We start from the raw sequence: 19476 nt of genomic DNA, 5'->3' as shown, positions 1-19476 counted from the left end.
AGATGAACTTGCTAAGCGGGGAAGCAGGATGATTTTGGCTCTCCCCGAGTATGTTCGAGGACCATGTGTGAGGGCTATTGCTATTTCCTTAATGAATTAAAAATTGCAGTCTCACAACATCGCTAAGAGAAGTCTGAAAGGAAACTTCCCCCAATGGGCCCTACTGGTGGAATCTGGGCTGCAGCCTAATTTGTCACCGGACAAAACCTGGGAAGAGCGCCTGTGCCTGCATTTCCTCCACTTTTTCCCTGGCTGGACCTGGCGCCTGTGGTTAAAGAGGAAGCAGGACATAGCTCTCTCAAGAAAACCTAGTCTCATTAGAACACGAAGCCTCCTGCTGACAGCCCACACATGTCAGGGGAACAGACTCAGGTCTTGGGGCTCCAGGCATTGCCTGGGAGGAAAACCACTTACTGAATAATACTTTTTCTTGGTTTTATCCACACACTTGCCCTGCAGGCAGATCCTCCCTTTCCCACACGGGGTCCCCTCCACGGCGGGCAGCTTCTTGGTCAGACACACCATCTGGCCCTGGCGCACCACCGCGCACCAGAGGCGGGCACACACGTCCATGCCCGGGCACACCGAGTACTCGGGCCCGAAGGTCAGGTTGCACTGCTGGGTGGCATCATAGGTCTGTCCTGGGAGCTCCTCGGGGCCCAGGATCTGCTTGCGAGGCAGGTCTAGCAAACAGTTACCTGAAAGAATAACCAAGATTGACCACTGTTCAGTGTGTAGGTTTTAAACCACTCAAGTCATGGATCTAAAGATGAAGAGCTCCAGCCTTAGCAGGTTTGGCTCAGGGGATAGAACATCGGCCTGCAGATTGGGGGGGTCCTAGGTTTGAATCCGGTCAAGGGCACTTGCCTTAGCTGTGGGCTCATTTCCCAGTAGGGGGAGTGCAGGAGCCAGCAGATTCTCTCACATCATTGATATTTCTCTCTTTCCCTCTCTCTTTCTCTCTGAAATAAGTAAAAATATATTTAAAAGATGAAGTGCTCCAGCTGATGTTGAAATATGATGCAGCCACAGATCTGCAGTGTGATGCCCTCCCTCAGGAAGGGACCCCGTGGGGGTGAGGCAGGGTGCCTCCATGTAATGTATTGACTCTGGGGTATCTATAATGATGGCAGTGGCATGACTGAATTAACGCAGTTTGTAATAATTAGTTGTGAAAATAGCCATTGTGCTAAGAGATTAAAAGAAACTGGGATTGCTCTGCCGGCTGGCATGGCTCAGTGGTTGAATGTCAACCTATGAACCAGGAGGCTGGGTTGTGGGCTGGATCCCCAGTGTGGGGGATGCAGGAGGCAGCCTATCAATGATTCTCTCTCATCATTGATGGTTCTATCTCTCTCTCTTCCTTCCTCTCTGAAATCAATAAAACTATATACATATTTTAAAAAAGAAAGTGGGATAGATGTAGAGGAAATAAAATAACAGACATAACAGGAACAATAATCAATACACATTTATAACAGTAAGAAATAGTGTGCACTTGGCACTCTATTTATACCCCATTGTCCACTTTCAACTTATCTCTTCCTCATGTTCCTGCCCTTGTCCCCTTCTCATTAACTCCATAAATAAACAACAAGCAGATACCTCCTTCATTCTTGCACTCACTGAAAACAATGATAATGGGTATGATGCCCAACGTATTTGGTTAGCACCTATGACGTCCTAGTAAACATACTAGATATTAATAGAAAAATAACCCAGATCCAGCCCTCAAGGCCTCCCAATAAAGTGAAAGAAATAGACTAAATAAAGTATTTCTCCTAGACTGATAAGAATAAAGAGCTTTCAAGAGTTACAGAATAAAGGAGGAGTGGGAGAAATCGAGAAATGATCTTTGATGGTTTGGGCCGAGATCCAACTTTTACTCTTCTCCTTCCTTTTCTTCCCTTTGGGTCAGTTTTTCCTAATGTAGTCTGTATTTGTTGTTTGGTGTGAGTCTGCCCCCAACAAGTGGGTGCCCTTATTACAGAGTAATATTGGGCGTTTATAGTGAGCTGGGGGCCAATAGAAGCCAGCAGTCCATGTGAATGATGCAATCTCAGAAGCCGAAACCTACCTGCCAGAAGCTTCCCTTAGAATCCCTGCTCAGAGTGTGATATCATCCATTATTTCCCTGCTCAGAGTGTGATATCATCCATTATTTCCCATGATTTGGGTGCAGGCACATTGCCCACCATTTTCTATATTTTTTTTGTTTACTTGATTTTAGAATTTACTTGCTGATTAGTAAGAGCACTAAACATAACAAACAAAGATCTCTTACACATTTACACTATTCTCAACTACTTAAATATATTAGTTTACTTATTCCTCATGAGAATTCTGCCAAGCAGACTCTATTGCTTCCTTTATTTTACAGATAAGGAAGCTGAGGAACATAGAGACAGACCACTTACCCAGGGTCACAGAACTATTAGGGTTTTAAGCTCAGAGTCTGCCCTCCTCATCCTTTACCACCTCACATCTGCTTTTCATGTGGATAGATTTTTCTGATTTTACTGCTGCAGGGCAAGCACAGGTCGTGATCTTTTAAATAGTGGGTATGGTGCCTCCTGGTAGAAACACCGGGTCTAAAATCTAACTCTGGCAAAACACTAGGGGTTGAGTGTTCTTGGCTAACTTAGTTAACCTCTCCCTAATTTCTTTTCAAGCTCTGGGAAATGTTTCTCTTTTCACTGTGACACCACAAGGGTAAAATTAGCTAAAAGAGATGTAAGAGGCCACCAGAAAACTACAAAACAAACGGTAGTTGCCATTATGCCCAACATATATAACAACCATTTAGATATATTTGCGTGATTCTTTTTATTCAACAAAAGAAAGATATTTAAATCCCACTTTCCACTGAGAAATTAAATATCCAGCACATGTTAAATATACCGCACATGTTTTCACAACTACTACATCCACATCTCTTCAAAGCGAATACCTTAGAACGTGTCAATCTGTGATGGTGGCATTATATGAAAATGAATAAAAAGCAAAGTTCCTATTTGACTTCTGGGCCAAAACGTTTGAAGAGGTAAAACTTCTTAAGGCAAGCCAGAAAAAGCATTAAAAAATAAGTACCCGGCCAAAGAGAACTTGGGGAGAAAAACAGCGAGTTAAAAGAAAAACATCGCCATCCAGTCAATAGGAAAGAATGATAGTGAAACCCCACGAAGCTTTGTTTAGGAGGCAGGGGAAGACTGGGCTTGCTGGAACCCCATGGAATGCCTATCTTCCCTGCCACATAAAAAACTCATTGTGTAAACCAGGAAAAGCTCAACAGATTGCTGACATTAAGAGACCATGCACGGATCTCGGATCTCTGAGACAGCAAGAATGCTTTCCAGATCTTCCAAAGTACTGCTTTAAAAAACACACAACACATTTTAATTTTACTAAAAAGCACAGACCATGGGACTGGGTAACTAAATATTAGCTGGGAAGTCTTTACATGTGTGGGTGCATGTAGCAACAGTCTACCTGGTATGACTCCAGCCAAAATAACTCCCCACCTCTCTGTGGACATGCAGTCAGCGACCTCTTTTCTACCTCCCTAGTAGATGATGAGTGAAAAGAAACGTATAATGCAAACAGTTTGATATCAGCTTACAAAAAAAGGCAATTTCAAGAGGTGACATCTCTTTAGAACGCTTAATGCCAAAGTATAAATTTTGAGAATGAACAACACGCTTGTTTTGCTATGAAAAATGTGCTATCTCCGCTGGATGGTTTTTAGGTAGAGGTCACCTGGGGATGACCTTGACTTGCTTCAAGTGATTTACTTCAGAATTGCCATGAATGCATTACCCTGCTGTTCTCAACATTAGGATTTGATGCTGCCTTCCTTTGTTTTTACTCTGAAATAATCTGTCGATTTCCTCTATTTGTTGAATTACAACCTTTAGCTATAAAACAGGTACAAGCATCTCTACCAAATGGCAGACTGTGCCAAAGAATAATTAAAAAAATAAAAAGCCTTATTCTGAATCTCACAGTATAAAATATTTAAAATCTCAGAAACAGTGGATTGGATATAGATTTTTCCGTCTTAAAAATTGTGTGCATCTTGGGGGAGGGATGGAAGAGCAATTGGTCAAACTTTTCATATCATTCATTTCAATCTACTGTTGACTTTTCTTGCTCTTTTTAATTCTCAGCCACTTTTTTACATTTACATAATGTGCTTTTTAATTTACCTTTGTCTGAAATCCTATCTGGGCTTGGCTGCCCACACTGGTCTGTTTGCTGTGTTCCACTAACTGCCAAGTTGCTTTTTCCTTTCACCCTCCCTCCTTTCTTCCTTTTTTGTTTGTTTGTTTTTTTTGTTTTGTTTTGTTTTAACATTTGGTGCCTATAAATGATGGTTTCTAAAAGGTATATGAATGCTGAATCATTATCTTGTATACTTGAAACTAACATGATATTATATAGCAACTATATTTCTTATTTGTTTTTACTCTCCATGTTAAGTTAAATGCTACAAGTAAGGTGAAAAATTAGAGAGTAAAATGCAGTGATTTGAGATGACCAAATAGAAGAATCATCTCTCCATGGTGACAAGGCACACTAAGGGGTTATGGGAAGTGTGCCATGCCTCAAAGAAATAGAACAGAAAAAATTTTGGTTTTGTTATATCTATTTGTCTTTCATATTAATGATTAATGAAAATTATTGTACTTAGGTTAGTGGCTCCTTATTATTTTCATGTTTTCCTCCCTATTTCTAACAGCGTAGTTATTTTATTTTCCTTTGTGGTAGGCAGATAGGAAATTAAGCATTGGCCCAAATATCTATGGCCTCGGAGACACTAATTAATATTCCTAATAAAACTCAATCAAAGGAGCCTAACAATACTGCACACTCTCCTCTACACTTCTTATCCTCATCTCCGTGGCCCTGAAAATCTCCTTTCAGTCTTCATTTGAATGTTTAACATCAACAGAGAAAATGATGCCTTATGGGCTCGATGATAGGTAAACTGACAGGGGCATTGAGGAAGCACAGTGGTTGCTACCAACAGTAACTCAAGGGCTCTGTCTGTGAAACTTCTGGAAGCATGAGGTACACTGTTTTAAACAGAGGCAATGCCAAGGAGATTAGATTAAAAATTATCCATGTTAAAGGATAAAGCCTAGCTTTTTAAACATATAAGTCACCATGGACTTAAAATAGATGTCTTATTTGCAGATTCTAGTAAAGACTACATGTATGGTGCAAATCAAGATACTACCATAACGGCCTTTGAACTGATGAGGTCTACCTTAAAAACTGAATGTTAATTCTAATTAGACTTAGAGGGGTGATCACATTGTAAGGTATATGAATGTTGAATTATTGTATTATACACCTGAAACTAACATAATATTGTATAGCAACTATATTTAAATTAAAAAAAAAAAAATAAGAGCCTAGCCTGGCTGGTGTAGCTCAGTGGTTTAATGCTGACCCATGAACCAATAAGTCACTGGTTCCAATCCTGGTCAGGGGTCAGGGCACATGCCCAGATTTTCCTCAGTCTCCAGTAGGAGGCAAGCGGGAGGCAGCCCATTGATGATATTTCTCTATCACCTTTTGTATCTCTCCCTGCCTCTCTAAAATCAATAAAACCATAAAAAAGAACTTAGAAACAAACAAGTAACAAGATGTAAGTACAAATGCCCTAGATACTGAAAACATAATGAGGATGTTACAAACAACTTGATGCCAATACATTTGAGAATCGAGATGAAAAGAAATTGAGCGTTAAGATCATATTACTACCTTTATGGACTGTAGTTACAAGTGATTTCTACAGCTGATTCTCTAAGACCATTTTATCTCCAGAGGTCTGTGGTTCAGTAAGTGATTGTACATGAGACCGTCACATATGCTCCATGTTAATGTTTCAAAGTTCTCTCTTCGTTTTCCTGGGCAGCCTGTGTCATGGGTGTCGTACCGGAGCTGTGGCTACTTAGGTGGCAGCCTTTCTCATCACCTGGCTTGGAGACTTAGGGATACAGCGGGGGCTGAATATTGTTTCTGGCTTCAAGGTTACAGAGCACTGAAGAAAGGAAATTCAATAACCTGCTTTCACTGCACAATTTCTCTGCCAGCGCTTCCCTTTATTTTTGAGGATCACACTCTTAGCCAGTTTGCCTGGAGCTAACTTGTATAAACATGGCAGAATCTCTGCAAGTATCTCAGCCAGGTTGAAGTGGGGGGGGGGAGCTGGGGATCCCCATGATATATGGCTTCTCCTTTTCCAAATCACAAATCTGCAGGCACAGTTATTTTCAAGTGTGCACACTGACTTTTCAACCATAACCTAATTGCTACATAGCTCTTGTTGGAACGAAATCAGGAAACACTCAGTATTAATGAATTTTATTATAATTTGGCAATGGCTGAGTGCTATAAATGTCTGACTATTTATGGCTAATACTTTTAAAAATAAAGCAATTGATCTGAATGTAATCATACTTTAAGACCTCATTTGTCCAGCATTGCTGGAGGTGGGAGGGAGACAGGTAAGCTATTTTTTTTTTTTTACCCATAAATTTTCCCAGATAATAAAGTCCATCTAAAAACTGTATAAATGTTGTGAGAGTATCTATTTAAAACAGCAGTTACTTTGCTGCCCTTATATTGGTGTTACAATTTAAGTTTTCTAAAATAAAGGAGTATCAGTTTTTGAATCATGCTGAAATATAGAGGTACCTTCACGAATCATGCTGGTAGGATAGGGTTTTTACTTTTGGCAAAAATGGTGCCAGATCTCTAAGCTTTAAATGTTTTAGGACCACATCTTATAGCTTCTCTGGTTTTTCCCTTATTGTCAAATGGCATTATTTCTTGCTTTTAGTTTACCTGTCTGAAGTCCAGTCCACCCCCGCCATGATTATATTATTGCTTAAAATTGTTGGTGGCCAAGAAAATTAGAACAAAAAATAGTAGCCTGGCCGGCATGGCTCAGTGGTTGAGTGTCGATCTATGAATGAGGTGGTCGTGGTTTGATTCCTGGTCAGGGCATATGGCTGGGTTATGGCTTGATCCCTGATGGGGAGTGTGTAGGAGGCAAGTGATCAATGATTCCCTCTCATCATTGATGTTTCTATCTCTCTCCTTCTCCCTTCCTCTCAGAAATCAATAAAAATGATATATTTTTTTTAAAAAAAGAAAAAGAAAAAATATATTATTTCTACTAAATATGAATAAGTGGGCTCTGGTGGGAAGCTTAAGTAAAATAATTTTATGATATGGTTTTATTATATCAGTTCAGCCTTCTGACAAAGATGTGTTTACCTGTTTGTTTTTCCATTGTCTTGGACTTCAACTTTCTTCCTGGTTCTCTCCTAAGCTCTGAAGTGGAAATGTCAGAACCTCAATCATCCGGAAATTGCATTTACTAGTTCCGACTGCCACATTTCCACTTAAGTCAGTTTTCCAGGTTGCAATTTAAAAGTAATTATATTATTTGAATTCACATTTACAGAGAACACTGCTCTGCATGCTATTTTGGAATGCACATAATTGAAAGCTTTGTTATCATAAGGCCTTTCTTTTTTTTTTTTTTTCCCTTATCCTGAAATTTCTTGATTCATTATAGGCTATTGAGAAAAAGGCTTTGTTGTTGTGTTATTAAAATGCAAGACTGCCTAACCAATATATTTAAAAGTGAGAGTCTAAGTTTCATGAAATGAATAAGCCACTTAAGAGAATTTGCTGTCAAAATTCAATTTAGGGAACTGGATTTGGTTGTTTATCATGTAAATGAGAAATTCAGATAAGACTTTATCACTGCAAGAGAATTAGGTCTGTTTTCACTAAAAATATATTCTTGGTTGTTATATACCATGAGATCCTTTGGAATAGACATAGAGATATATAAAACATGTAAATTAGTTGCAAAAACCTAACAAACCTGAGCATGGACTCTTTTAAATACAGAAGTAATATTAGAAAATGAAGTACTAAAAGCATATTTACTGCACAGAAAGTAAGATCATGGATTCCACAAATGTGAAATAAATGAATCATTCCAAAATTATGGTATTAAGAAATAAAATTCTGCACAGCATTGTAATTAACTGACCTAATACTTGCACAGGGAAAAAAATTTGGTCCCATTTTAGCCATAAGTATTTGCTGCCTTAGCAACTAAATCCACCCATTTAGTGATTCAAAGTTTAACTCAACATGTTGGAATGTGTAACGTGTGATGGTGAAATAAAATATTAATGTGATTTCATTTTCAGAAAGCCTGAGGAAAAAAATCCAAGCAAAAGCAATAGTAAGAGTAGAGAATACAGACCCGGCTGGCATGGCTCAGAGGTTGAGTGTCGAGCTATGGACCAAGAGGTCACACAGTTTATTGCCCGGTCAGGGCACATGCCTGAGTTACAGGCTCTAACCCCAGTGTGGGGCATGCAGGAGGCAGCCAATCAGTGACTCTCTTTCATCATTGATGTTTCTATCTCTCTCTTTCTCTCTGAGATCAAGAAAAAAATATATTTTTAAAAAGGCATTTGCTTTAAGAAAGAAAGAGAGAGAGAAAGGAAAGAAGGAAGGAAGGGAGGGAGGGAGGGAGGGAGGGAGGGAGGCAGGGAGGGAGGGAGGGGTAGAGAATACGATTCTACCCAGAGGGACTATACTAGACATTCACTTGCAGATAATTAAATAAACATTAATTTCAGGAATTTATCAGTATTTAATCAACATTGTAACTGAGCTAAACAGAAAATTACCACTTTATTATTAGTCTAAAGTAGGGGTGTCGAACTCAATCAGAGAAGGGACCAAAATCTAAAATCCAGCCTAAATCGCGGGCCGAATGGTTTACTGAACAGTCATAAACTGACAATGTCATACACTGACAGCGGAGTGCAGTGATGACAGCGCGGTGTGGGCCACATTGCAAGGCCTGTCGGGCTGGATTTGGCCCGCGTGCCTTGTGTTTGACACATGTGGTCTAAAGGAAAAGCCTAATTCATTGATTCTCATTATCTCAACTCTTTGAGATATTGAGATGTCCTTTCAATGAACAAAAAACATATATTTTGTATTGAGGAAAATTTTAAGCCAAGTTGAGCATGGATTATATTCAGAAATAAGAAAATTTAAAATTCCCGAGTGGATAAAACATTTCCACTAACAGAGCAAAAAAAATGAGTTAATGAACAGATTTTGCCTACAAGCCACCAAAGAACTATGGAATAGAATTTATTTTTGTCTGAAAAAAATTAAAATTTTAATTGTTTTGACATTATGGAGTCAAAGTTGAAGATGGTGAGCTCACTAAGAAATTATAAAAATATTAAACCCTAACTTTGTGGAACTAGGAAAAAACAGTTATTACAGATTCTCTTTATCCAACTTGGAGGCAATTATTATAAAGTTAAATTTATGGACAATCATTATGCTAACAATTTCTGTCATATTCAATTCAATCATGACTTTTACAAAGAGACAAATTTTAAGAGGGGGGAAAAAAAAGCCACAAGAAACGAGAATATGTTCTTTTCTGTAATATGAGAAACTTGAACTAAGTGGTCTCCGAAGTTCTCTTTCAACTCTAATGAGCCTATTCTCCAGTGTTTCTAGTATTTTAAAATAATAAGGAATGCTAGGAAATTTGCAATTCCTTGTTTCAAAGATTACTTATGGGTCAGAACTTATTTCTAAAAACTGTTACTTCCTTAGTGTTTTAATAAAATCCACTGATCCTCAGTTTACAGAATTTCATAAAGCATGAAATTGAACTGGATCTGAGAATGAGAAAGCCAAAGATTTTCGTTTGAAGTTCTTGAAGTATTTTCCCACCATTCAGATTGATTTTCTATTTCTGTTTTTCAGTTTCTACTCCCCTTTCATGAGAACCTGCCATGAGGATGAAGTCAAATCCGTCAAGTGAATGCAAATCTAAAGTGCTTCCTTTCCTGGCTTTCTGTGGCCATAAAGGGAATCTGACAGAACTGTCACCTACACCTGAACCACACCCTCTAATAGGCATGTCACAAGTACTTCTGCGAGCTGTATTAATAGCAGGGATATAAGACGTCTGCCAGCGTTCTCACAGGAAGCCAGTGGTGAAAGAAGGAATAAAAGCCAGGCTTTCAGGCCACGAGCGAGGCCTTCTGTGTGGTCTCCCACATTGCTTCTCTTTTGAACTTTTCAATTCAAAAGCAAAAATATCATTGCTCTAATGCCACCAAGGATGTTGGCATGGTAGACCAACAGTCAGCTCTCTTGCTGCTTTTTTTTTTTTTCACACTGTCTAAACCACCATTGTCTTAGAGGGCAAGGTCAATGTCATGAGGATAGAATGAAGGAAAACTCATAATAATCCTAAGTTTTGTTTTCAAGCCTCCGTTGTTCTTAAACAATACCTACCGTGGCCGTCGTCCAGGAACTCGGTGATGGTGGCTGAAGCACATTTGGACCAGGGCTTGGAGGCATCGATGCTGGTTAGGATGGAAGACATTAAGCGCTTATCTTCTGTGGAGCCATAGTTCTCTTCACAGAATTTGGAATCGTCATGCGAGAGGCCAAGGAGATGTCCTACAGGAGAGATGACAGGAAGTGCGAATCAGAGTGATTTTGTGATTCTACTTTTCTGTGACAATTACACTAGCACTTGATTCTCGCCCCACAATGGTACATGAGTTAATTTTAACTGCCTTTCTCATGCGGAGACCGAACCCCCAGGGACATTAAAGCTGAATACAGTTAGAAGCAGTCACTTTTGGTAAACATCTAGGGGAAATCTAAAAAGGACACTAAGGAGTAGATGTTCCCATAATGCATCTGGAGCACACATGCTCAATGATATGTAGCAATGAGGCCTTATTTAGAATCAAGAATTTGCAAGACAACTGTGGGATTATGTCATAGCCCTCCCTGCATATTATTGTGATTATTTGTCTAATTTTCCACCTTCTCTGGACAATCAAAATCCCCATGAGATCAGAGAACATTTCCCACCATTGACTGTTGAACTTTCTGTTTTTAACTCAATGTCTGCAAGTTGTAAACACTTAGTAGATGGCTGCTAGTTCCTTAGCCAAGTAGCTATACGAGATGATTGGGGGAAAAAGAGAAGTGAAATGAGTAACTTTCTGGTTGCTTGTAAATGTAAGCTTGTCTCACCCTTTCATTTCTTTTTGTTATTGAGTGAGTTATGAATGTAAATCTCACAAATAAATGGCACAGTTTCGTTTACATTTAAGAAAAGCCCTAAATACCAAGATGCTCATCATGGAGTGTCAGAGCTTAAAGAGAAAAGGAAAATACTGGGAAGGTAAGTGATTGTCTAAAACCACTCAGCTAGGTGATGTTTGTACTTATCCCTCTCAGCCATGTTTCCCCGGCTCCCAGTCACCGCCATCTCCATTCTACAAGTTAGGTATCCTATCACAGAGTTCATAAACACGTTCTTGTGTCCAACGGGATTGTTTATCACATAAGATTAATTTTTACATAGTCTAAGGATAAAGGGTCATTGTTCAATAAATCTATAATGCTCTGCAAAGATAAATTTGGGGCAGCAGTGAAGAAACTCTGAAAAGTAAGAAATAGATACCCCTAGTAGCATTTTTGCAAAAGTTTATAGAATCATACACAAACCACTACACAGGAATTAGGAAATCCTATAGAAAAATGATGACTGCATTTTCTGTGGGTTTCTGAATGCCAAAGGCAAGAACTTGGATCACTCCACCCAAGAAGTCCAGTGTGTACCAGTAAAACCCAGCAGAGATGAAGTCTTTCACGCATTCCAACTGCTTTTGGCCAACTTGTTAAATCACCAACACCTCATAACAAAGCTGTCCACTGAGCAGCTGGTTGCTGTTGTGGCTGACATGGAGTAGCTAGGACTTGGTGACCTTCCGAGGCTCAACATTTTCATGCTATTTAAGCGGTTGTTTACTTCAATGGCATTTATGAGGCTAGCAAGCTTTCTCAGGGAAAACTTCCCACCAGCAGTCACGTTTTATTTGGTAACAGGAAAGCGCATCCCAGTCTGCAAAGTCCACCCCAAATAACATGCAACCGGAGATTGGAGGGGTTCTTCCAGTTTGGGGGTGGTATGTTGAGTTTTTCAGGGAACCCACAGCTCAGCTCTTTCATTCATGCCCTATTTAACATGGCTTAAAGTTACTTAGTACATCAAACATGGGTTGAGAATACATTCTGTGCTGCTTGGGTTTTTCCAAGGCGTGATGTTTATCAGCTAACTCTGGGATTTGTAGGGAAATTTCACACTTGAGTGTTCCCCTTGTCATAAACGAGAGGGGAAATGGCTTAAAGAGACCTCTGCAATATGATATTTATTTTATATTTAAAAAAGCATGTACTTTTTGCATTCTATTTCATAAAATAATCATATTTATTTAAAGAACTAAGAGCCATTTTCTCCCACAAATCTATATAAATAATAGCACTTGCCATATGCATTTTTATGAAGTGATTGTCACTTCATTTGGAGGGTAGGTTTTAGGTTTCTGATTTAAAATGCAGGCCATGTGGCAGATACCAAATGAACTTCGAGGGGCCTGGGAGAGTACCTGAACTTTTTTCCTTTCCTATAGTGGTAAGGCATATCATTTAAAAAAATTAGGTTACATAAGCAAAGCAGTTTATTTTAAAATCATTTTGGTATAATTTTATGAAGATTTTGGCATGCTACTCGGCATACTACTGTGACTTGTATGCTCCCTACATTTACTAATTCAGCACAGCAACTTCACTTCTGCTGAAAATACAGATAAGAAATTCTTATTTGGCCCTCAGGAAATATTGCCATTCTGAGCATGAATGAATCTGAGTCCTGCTTCAGCAAGAGCTAAAAGGAGATGTGAATTTTGTAAGATCCCCGAGAGTCGGTCAGGAGCGGACTTGCTTGAGCTTCCATTGGAAGAGACCCGGGCTCCTCGGAGGGCAGAGGAATGGTCCCTTCTCCATGAAAAAGTGTGTCAGTCAGCTGGCTGGGACAGGCATGCTCTGTCAAGGGCAGCGAGAGTCCTGGGCAATCTGCAGAACTTTTAAGCGCCCAGAGGAACAAGCAGCCAATGCCACAGAGCTGGAGCCAGGGCACAGTGAGAGCAACCCATGTGACTTCCCCGCAGGAGCTGGACAGGAATGAAAATGGAAGATCGATGTGAGGGATGTTGGATCCCCTTCAGGAAAGATGTGACACACATAGCAAAGACCAGGAGCAGGACAAGTGGCGATTTGCAAATGGGATCCTCCAATCATTACGCTAAGTCGTCCAATGCCAGGCATGATATCGGCAATATCTTTGAGCCCTGCAATGGCAAGGTACACATAAAAGCATATCCTCAGCTGAGGGTATTTTTGCCATAGATTTTTTTTTTTTTTTCAGACAGAGTAGAAGGGAGGGGGATAGAGAGACAGAGAGAGAAATATTGATGTGAGAGAGACACATTGATTGGTTGCCTCCTACACACATTCCTACAAGGATTAAGACTGCAACTGAGGTACGTGCCCTTTACTAGAATTGAATCCGAGACTCTTCAGTCTTGGGCTGATGCTCTAACCATTGAACAAACCTGCCAGGGCAGCATAACCTATTTTAAAAAGACATTCTGAATAAAGACAACACACAGGAATACTAAAAACTGACTCAAAGAGAAAAATCCAGAATCTAGGAAATTTAAAAAGCAATGTCTCAGCTGAAAACAATATATTTCAAGTATATGTTGTGAAGGGGAATGAGAATATATCATGACGTCATTGACTACCTAGGGCATTGCCCTTTCCAGTGAGAGTTTGCTCATAAATCACTCACAGAGAATTTTAAAATTACAGATGTGGATGGGAGATTAAGCATTTCTCCTCCGACGAGCTGCCTCCAGCAGGCTTAGCATGGATGCTATTCATACATGTGCCCCAGAGAGTAAGACAGCCAATGTAAGAAAATACTGGAGAAATTGTTTACAACTCTTAAAGCGATTCATTGTTGTTTTCATCAAATATGTATTTTATGGTGAGTTTTTAGAACACACAGAGCAAATTTATTTGAGGGGTAAGATCTTGGAGGAGACAGAGGGATGGATTCCAGAGAGTCATAGAAGAGCCATTGTTGGCTCTTCCATTTTCATTCCTGCCCAGCTCCTGCGGGAAGTCTCCCTTGGAAAGAGAGAGAAAGAGACATCTTTCCCAAGTCAAAATATAGGAAAAGAAAGATAAAGAGGTCTCAAAGCGATTTTGGAGGGTAAGAGAAGATATTAGAGAAAGCTTAACAAAGTTCCTGCAGTAAAACAGGAAGTGAAAACTCCTAGTGGATTGATTTAGGCAACATGTCACTATCAGGGTCTCGAGTTGAGGTCCTAGAGTCTTGATTTTTGGGAAAATTAGTATTTATATTTGCAACCATGTATAATTAGTAGATTGCAAAAGACTGAAGAAGCTTGTGTGCTTGAACTAAGTGAAGTGATCTTGTTTATATTACTATTTTCCTTAGTGAATCTCTAATTATCAATTCATGTAATTGCAAACTTCTCACCTAAAATCCTGAGGCACTTAAGGACCAAATACAGTTGCAGAATGGGTGCACTGGTTAATGGCATTTGCATTTATACACTAAATAAGGAAGAAAAGGTTTAAGATAGGTCAGACTGAAATTTAGAGAATCATATAGCTGTCTGATCGTTATTTTCCCAAGTGAGGCAGCCGCCAGAACTGAATCTTGCTGTTTAAAATCAAGGTGTAATTTGTCAGTGCTTTTGGGGGAAATACTGATCTATTCTTAACAGACACTAAAGCACATCATAAAGACAAAAGTCATGCCATTAAGTGTCCATCACCCATCAAGAAGAAATTTATTTCAATTAGGCTAAGGAAATGCATTTCATGGTAGATTATGTCAAAGCAAAGACTACGGGATAAGAGTTTGAATTATATTGTTAGTTCAGATAGCAAACAACTAGTTACATGATACTTTCTCTAGTATGATAGCTGTCTTTTTAAAATTGGCAAGTGGGTGTGATTGTATTAAATAGATTTAATCTCTAATATTCAAAATATAGATTTTTAAAATCACCTTGCCTTCCTAAATTCACAAGTGAATCTGCTGTTAGAAAACCTGAGCTAATGTTCACCTGGATGAAGACATGTTACTGAAAGGAAAATGTTAGTTCAGCTTCTTATTCAACTCAGGTATTACTGTACAACCAGGGCTGACTTATAACATTAACCTCAGAAAGGAAACGGGTTGTTTTTCTAAACTTTGGTCTGCAAGTTAAACAGAATTTCAGGCTCTTGACCCCAGAGTGACCAATGGACAAGGGGATACAGCAAGCTCCTAAAAATGTGTCACAAAACTCTGTAATGTGTTTACTTAAGAAAGCACTGGTCAAATGAAGCATCTGTCTCTTAATGAAATCATGTTTTTATTTTATCTAATTTTCCAGCTGGGATTATTGAGGTGCAAGAAGGTCATGCCAAGGGGTGGAAAAGTGAGTCAGTGGCCCACAAGGGATCAGAATCTAGAATATTTAAAGAAGGGATCCGGGAGTTCTGATAGCAGGAGAGTTCAGTGCATTTAAATGCAGTTTTATGTAAAAATAATAAAACTCTAGAACTCCCGTTTCAAAACAGTAAACATAAATGGCAAATATTGCATCAATTGGAAGGAACAAAACTTAGTTCTTTTCTTTTTTTACTTTATAACTAGCTGTGTCAATATCCTTCTGCATCAAATTCAAGGTTATCTCCTTCAAAATGAGCACCAACAGGCCATTAGAAGATGGTATCAAAATCTTGGGGACTGCGGCCAGATGAAATGGGTTAGAATTTTACCAGTATACTAGTTGTTGACCTTAGACAAGTTTAGAAATTTCTCTGTATGTCAGTTTCCTGTCTCTTGCGTTACCCATTGAAAGCGCTTACTTCATGGTGTTTTGTGAGGATTCAAGGATATAAAAGATGCAAAGTACTCAGAATACAGGACTGAAAAATATCTATTGCCCAGTAACTGTTAGTACTTTGTTGTTCTCATTAACATCCTGGACTTACACTTTTACTGATAAGTATTTCAATCTTCAGTTGCTTTGATAAATTTTGACATTTCTAAACACTCTTGATTTGGGAGAGAAAGGGACATTTCTTATCATAAGGAGAAAAAAAATTATGCATTAAGTGTGTGATATATTTACTTTTTAGGCCACCTTCAACTGGTTGGGTTTCTACATATGGCAGACAATCTACTAAGATAGGCCTCCCTTAAAGAAATATTAATTGGGATTTGATTTATAATCAAATGATGCTAAACACTGAATGCTGCCAGACATACAACAAAGACCTATTCCCACCTTTCATCTGGGGGCCAAGAAAGACACAGCGTGGCACTGGCCCAAACTGGAGAGGAAAAAAAATGCTCAGTTTGTGTTGATTAAAGCTATGGTTTGGGGGGAAAATACCAAATTTCATCCTAGCTTCCCTTCCTTTCACATCTCACAGCCAGCCCTGACATCTGATTCTTGCACTTGGCCTTGGTCTATGGTGTTTCCACTTTCAAAACACGGCCTTGTTTAATCTAATCATCTAGGGGAGCACAGTCCCACGGAGATCAGCACAACCAGAGAACGCACTCTAACCACAGCAAAACGCGGGCAGCTATGCTGTTGTGTCTCACCCACTTCCCAGGTCTCCAGCCAAACATTTGGCTTCAGCTTTCCCCGTCGCCTGCTTTCAGCTGAGGAAGCATTTTGGAATCTTTCATGGTGAAGAGAGTCACTTAGCACATTTTATAATTAACCTCCGTGAAGCAGAGCTTCGGCAAGTTTGCAAATCATGGGTTTCATTAGCCTAAATAAAGTCAGATTGTCCCTCCTGCTGTATTAGAAGCTGGCCCAACATCAATACAATTATTATTTTGAGCAACCATGTGTGCAGCAGGTGAAATCTTTATGATTATGAGCCGATAATAAAAACTTTGACAAGTTAGAAATATTAGCTCAAAATATAAATTTCCATCGACTCGAAACTTTCTCAACAATTTGGGTTGTAAAATGGCTGTACCCACATTCTTTTAAAAAATATATATATTTGATTGATTTTTTTTTACAGAGAGGAAGGGAGAGGAATAGAGAGCTAGAAACATCAACGAGAGAGAAACCAGCTGCCTCCTGCACACCCCCCACCAGGGATGTGCCCACAACTAAGGTACATGCCCTTGACCAGAATCGAACCTGGGACCTTTCAGTCCACAGACCGACGCTCTACCACTGAGCCAAACCGGTTTTGGCTGTGCCCACATTCTTGCCTCCACTCAAGGAACAGAGGTGGGGACTGGTTCCTTGATGGTTTAAAGCGACTTTCATAAATGTTCTCAAAATGCAGTCAGTGTTTACACGCACATAACACAGAAAGGAGGAAGGCAAAGACTTGCTCCCTATGGAGATTCTAAGGTCATCAAATTTTACTTTCCAGAAGCCTGACTGGGCACCAGTTGAGTAGTGCCTCCTACATCTAGCTCTTTCTTAGAAAGAATTAGCAGGGAAAGAAAAGCATTCCGGGTTAGCATGCAGGGCAGGCAAAGAGTCGCTTTCCCAATTGTTCACCTAACCCACTTCTTTCTGACTTTCACACCACGGATTGAACAGGTGCCCAAGGCACTTCAGGCAGACTCTCTATCTTTCCTGTTAATACTCAATGCAAAGAACTTTCAGATGGAGGAGGGAAAAGAACAGAGAAAATGTTCATTCAAGTACCATGGCTTCGTGTTTAAAACTATTACGTATAAAAAGAGGGCATTCCATGAGAAAGTTTAAGTTGGTTCGTGAAAGTGTTATTCTTCACCAAATACATCCTTTAGAGCTTATAGAAGAAATTAAAAAAAAAAAAATGGAAGCAGCCTGAACAGTTTCTCCACAGCTTATGTTTTAAGCTAGTAACATATTTACAGTCTGTGTACACGAAGCAAACGGCGCATTCTGAAATGAGCTCAAGGAAAATTCAAAACACTCGAGCAAAACCGGGTTCTCACAAGGTCATGTGCATCACCAGACAGAGCCCGTATCGTTAACCTCCAAATCTGGAGGGTAGTATGTGTCTAACAAAAGGGAAGAGAGGGAATCACATGAGAAGGATAGAGGAGAATTAGAATCTAGAGCATGAATGGCTCGTTCCATGGCCTCATGCAACAACCTAAAAATAAAGCACTGGAAACAGACTCCGGAACACGCTGGCTGCGGAGGGGAAGCCATAATCACACGCAGATGATCAGAAAACATTTTGTAAAGTTATCTCCTCGAAGTTTCGCAAGGCTCAGACTTTAGAACACATGTTTACAATTTTTTAAGGCAAAAAGTGAAATTAAAGAATCATAAAGCAATTAAAAAAATGAATGAAAGCCAGATCCCTTTATGAAGTGGGAATTAAATCCATATTCCTCTAGGCCCGGATCTTAAATGTCTCAGAGTGGGCCATATGTCATGCAAAAAAAGAGAAATGAAGTAGGCAGAGTTTGATTGGAGAACAAATTATCGAGAGGTTTAAAGAAGTACAAAGAGGTGAGTCAACCAAGAATTTAAAGGGGCCGAAACCGATTTGGCTCAGTGGTAGAGCGTCGGTCTGTGGACTGAAGGGTCCCAGGTTCGATTCCAGTCAAGGGCATGTACCTTGGTTGCGGGCACATCTCCAGTAGGGGGTGTGCAAGAGGCAACTGATCGATGACTCTCTCTCATCGATGTTTCTAACTCTCTATCCCTCTCTCTTCCTCTCTGTAAAAAAATCAATAAAATATATTTAAAAAAAAAAAGAATTTAAAGGGGACTGAAGGGTATAGTCATATGTCAACAATTCAGGTTTGGTTTTTCACATAAAAACCCACATTTCTCCTACACTGTTGTCTTGTAAGACGATGTTCAATATTCTTGTCCTATCAGGAAAAGCCTGTATTGCACACATTTAGTTTTAATAAAACACTTGTTCTCATTGGTATCTGGCTTCTTCCCTTTCAGACTGTTGTATCTGTCTGTGTGACTTAAGACCCTTGGGTTAGGATTCAGGGGGGGCTGGGAAAGGAGATGCTGGAAGCTTCTTCATTCCAGCCCACTTGGCTTGAGCGTCAACGCAGCCCCAAGGAAGATGCACTCTTCCAGGGAAGTCTCCCAGATGCTGTCCAAGTGTGAAAAGGGATCAGGATAGGATTGAAGGAAGTACTAGCCCTTCCTTCAAGGAATTTGCAATCTCTTCTTGGGAAAATCAGGATCTGGCTCATCATCTTATAGATGGGTGATGCCAAAATTCAGCTCTGTTCCTTATGCCTCACCATCCCTCTGCCCAGACAGAGAAGAACCACCCGCTGCCTTCCAGGGATTTAGAATCTCATGGGGCTTCTCTCACTCTGAATAATGGTGATTAATTACTGGTGTTGCTTTTTAAATCTTCTATTTAATTACAATCCTCTTGGGTATTTGGACTAATCTCTCTTGATGCAGAATTGGAAGGTTGCCAATTCTTGGG

At 39.7% G+C, this 19476-nt stretch overlaps 1 protein-coding gene across 1 annotated transcript in view; it reads right to left on the bottom strand.

The window, feature by feature from the left end:
- ADAMTS5 (ADAM metallopeptidase with thrombospondin type 1 motif 5) overlaps positions 1 to 19476 on the bottom strand; it is a 43380-nt gene that overhangs the window by 10566 nt on the left and 13338 nt on the right. Inside the window, exons 4-5 of the mRNA XM_084872984.1 lie at positions 10378 to 10545; positions 415 to 698 (exon numbers count right to left, since the gene is read on the bottom strand). Coding sequence (XP_084729110.1) covers positions 415 to 698; positions 10378 to 10545 — 452 coding nt within the window. The remainder of the gene's footprint in view (positions 1 to 414; positions 699 to 10377; positions 10546 to 19476) is intronic.

This window comes from Pipistrellus hanaki (assembly GCF_964339955.1).
Source record: "Pipistrellus hanaki genome assembly, chromosome: 2".
Classification (NCBI taxonomy): Eukaryota; Metazoa; Chordata; class Mammalia; order Chiroptera; family Vespertilionidae; genus Pipistrellus; species Pipistrellus hanaki.
This window is presented reverse-complemented; position numbering and strand designations above follow the sequence as displayed.